At 38.3% G+C, this 1,678-nt stretch overlaps 1 protein-coding gene across 1 annotated transcript; it reads right to left on the bottom strand.

The window, feature by feature from the left end:
• Positions 1–339: 339 nt before the first annotated feature.
• LOC121174706 (uncharacterized) lies at positions 340–1,264 on the bottom strand. The gene is made up of 2 exons (XM_041014616.1): positions 686–1,264; positions 340–591 (listed from the first exon to the last, which is right to left on the bottom strand). Exons 1-2 carry the CDS (start codon positions 836–838, stop codon positions 442–444), a joined length of 303 nt encoding a protein of 100 aa, XP_040870550.1. The 5' UTR covers positions 839–1,264; the 3' UTR covers positions 340–441.
• Between the last annotated feature and the right edge of the window lie 414 nt (positions 1,265–1,678).

The following is a 1,678-nucleotide window of genomic DNA, read 5'->3' as shown; positions in this document are numbered from 1 at the left end:
TATAGAACTAATCTTTAGTTTTAGATTGAGGTTTAGTCGTATTCACAATTTTTCGTTCCTAAGTAATGACGTGTTTTGCAAAAAAAATTGAACTCATATTTTCTCTCTATATATAAGTGGGTATATTTTATCCTCCCACTGTTATCATTTTTGTAATTTTATATGAACCTAGTTTTTAGTTGTTTGCTACAATTTAGAATCACATTCATACTATTTTCACGAATTTGGAATCAAGTAATTTAAAAATAAGATTTTAACGTTAACACTAATATTTCAATGAATTAATGTTAAATTAAAATTATAAACCAAAATAACTTAAAATATACAAAATGTTCAGTCAAAAACAAAATGTTTTCAAATACAAGAAAATTATATACATCGTCCAAATATGATAATATAAAATGTTTAAAGAAACTATGGTTGATCCATGTGTCGCCTATGTCAAGACCTCACATACACATTGTCGTCTTCTATGACACCCCTGGCAATCTTGATGCATTCTTCCATGACCTTGTGTGTCTCTATGCCTGCCATGACTATCCTAAGGTTGAGCAAACACTCCAACCTTTCAGCGATCGCATGGCAAGCATCCTATTAAATAGAAAACAAACAAATTAGACAGATTAGTATTAAAATAATTGACATAAATGATATTTGATACAACTAAGCAAATAGTAACACTTACCACTTCATGTCTAGGTTGGTCCACATCAGAACGGGCATGTGTCGGTGTTGCTGCTGGTGGCTTTGGGACCTGAGGGATATGTGGCTCCACAAACGAGGCATCATGCGTCACAGGTGGATGTCGCAGCAGATCTAATTGTTGTGTCGCGGTCATGAATGGATGAGAAATGACGAAGAACTAGTCCATGTACTCGAGCGCACACTGACCTAGCACATGACATATCTCACCTGCTGGTGCAAGATGGTCTGAGTAGTGCATCCACCTGTCATCTATTTCTTCAAATGACACCCATGAATCTACAGCCTCTATAGGAATACTCTGGACGTATCCGAACTGGCGCATGGCCCTCTCTGGTCAGTGTCTGACAGCAACGGGCCCCCATCGTAGCTGATCGAAAAAGCATGAAATCAAATCAAACTCTCAAACAGGTCGATGCTCCCCATAAGGCATCCAGCAGACATCAGGAATCCTGAGTCGATCTAGACGTTGCCTGTACGTCGCTATAGATATGGACTTCAAAGTCGCCTTCGTAGCATTCCACCGACATGCACGTGGTGACACCTCATCATAGTCCGAATCAGCCATATACTCCGCAACTGACGGAAAGTGCTCATATATCCAACACTACAAAGATTAAAAGAAAATCATACAAATTTCAAATGAACATCTTAAATACCCTATTTAAAAAATTGTTGTAATTAACTTATGAAAAACATATTAATTACCTATAAGAGAGTGATGTAAACAGCAAGTTATCGGTTACTGCTCCTACAAGCATCATTCAAATGATCGTACATATGCACTAGGGTGGTAGCTCCCCATGCATAGCCTCCACTTTGACTCAAGTCACGTAGAGCGTCTAAGAAAAAAACATGAACATGGGTTGCACTCTTGTTAGCAAAAAGAGTGCAACCTAAAAGATGCAGAACATAGGCACGAGCTGCAGCAATCCAATGTCCGACCTGACATCTACCCTGATATATATCTCGTAGC

This window comes from Glycine max, chromosome 4 (genome assembly GCF_000004515.6).
Source record: "Glycine max cultivar Williams 82 chromosome 4, Glycine_max_v4.0, whole genome shotgun sequence".
NCBI lineage: Eukaryota > Viridiplantae > Streptophyta > Magnoliopsida > Fabales > Fabaceae > Glycine > Glycine max.
Note: the sequence above shows the minus strand (reverse complement) of the source record. Positions and strands in the feature narration are given on the sequence as shown.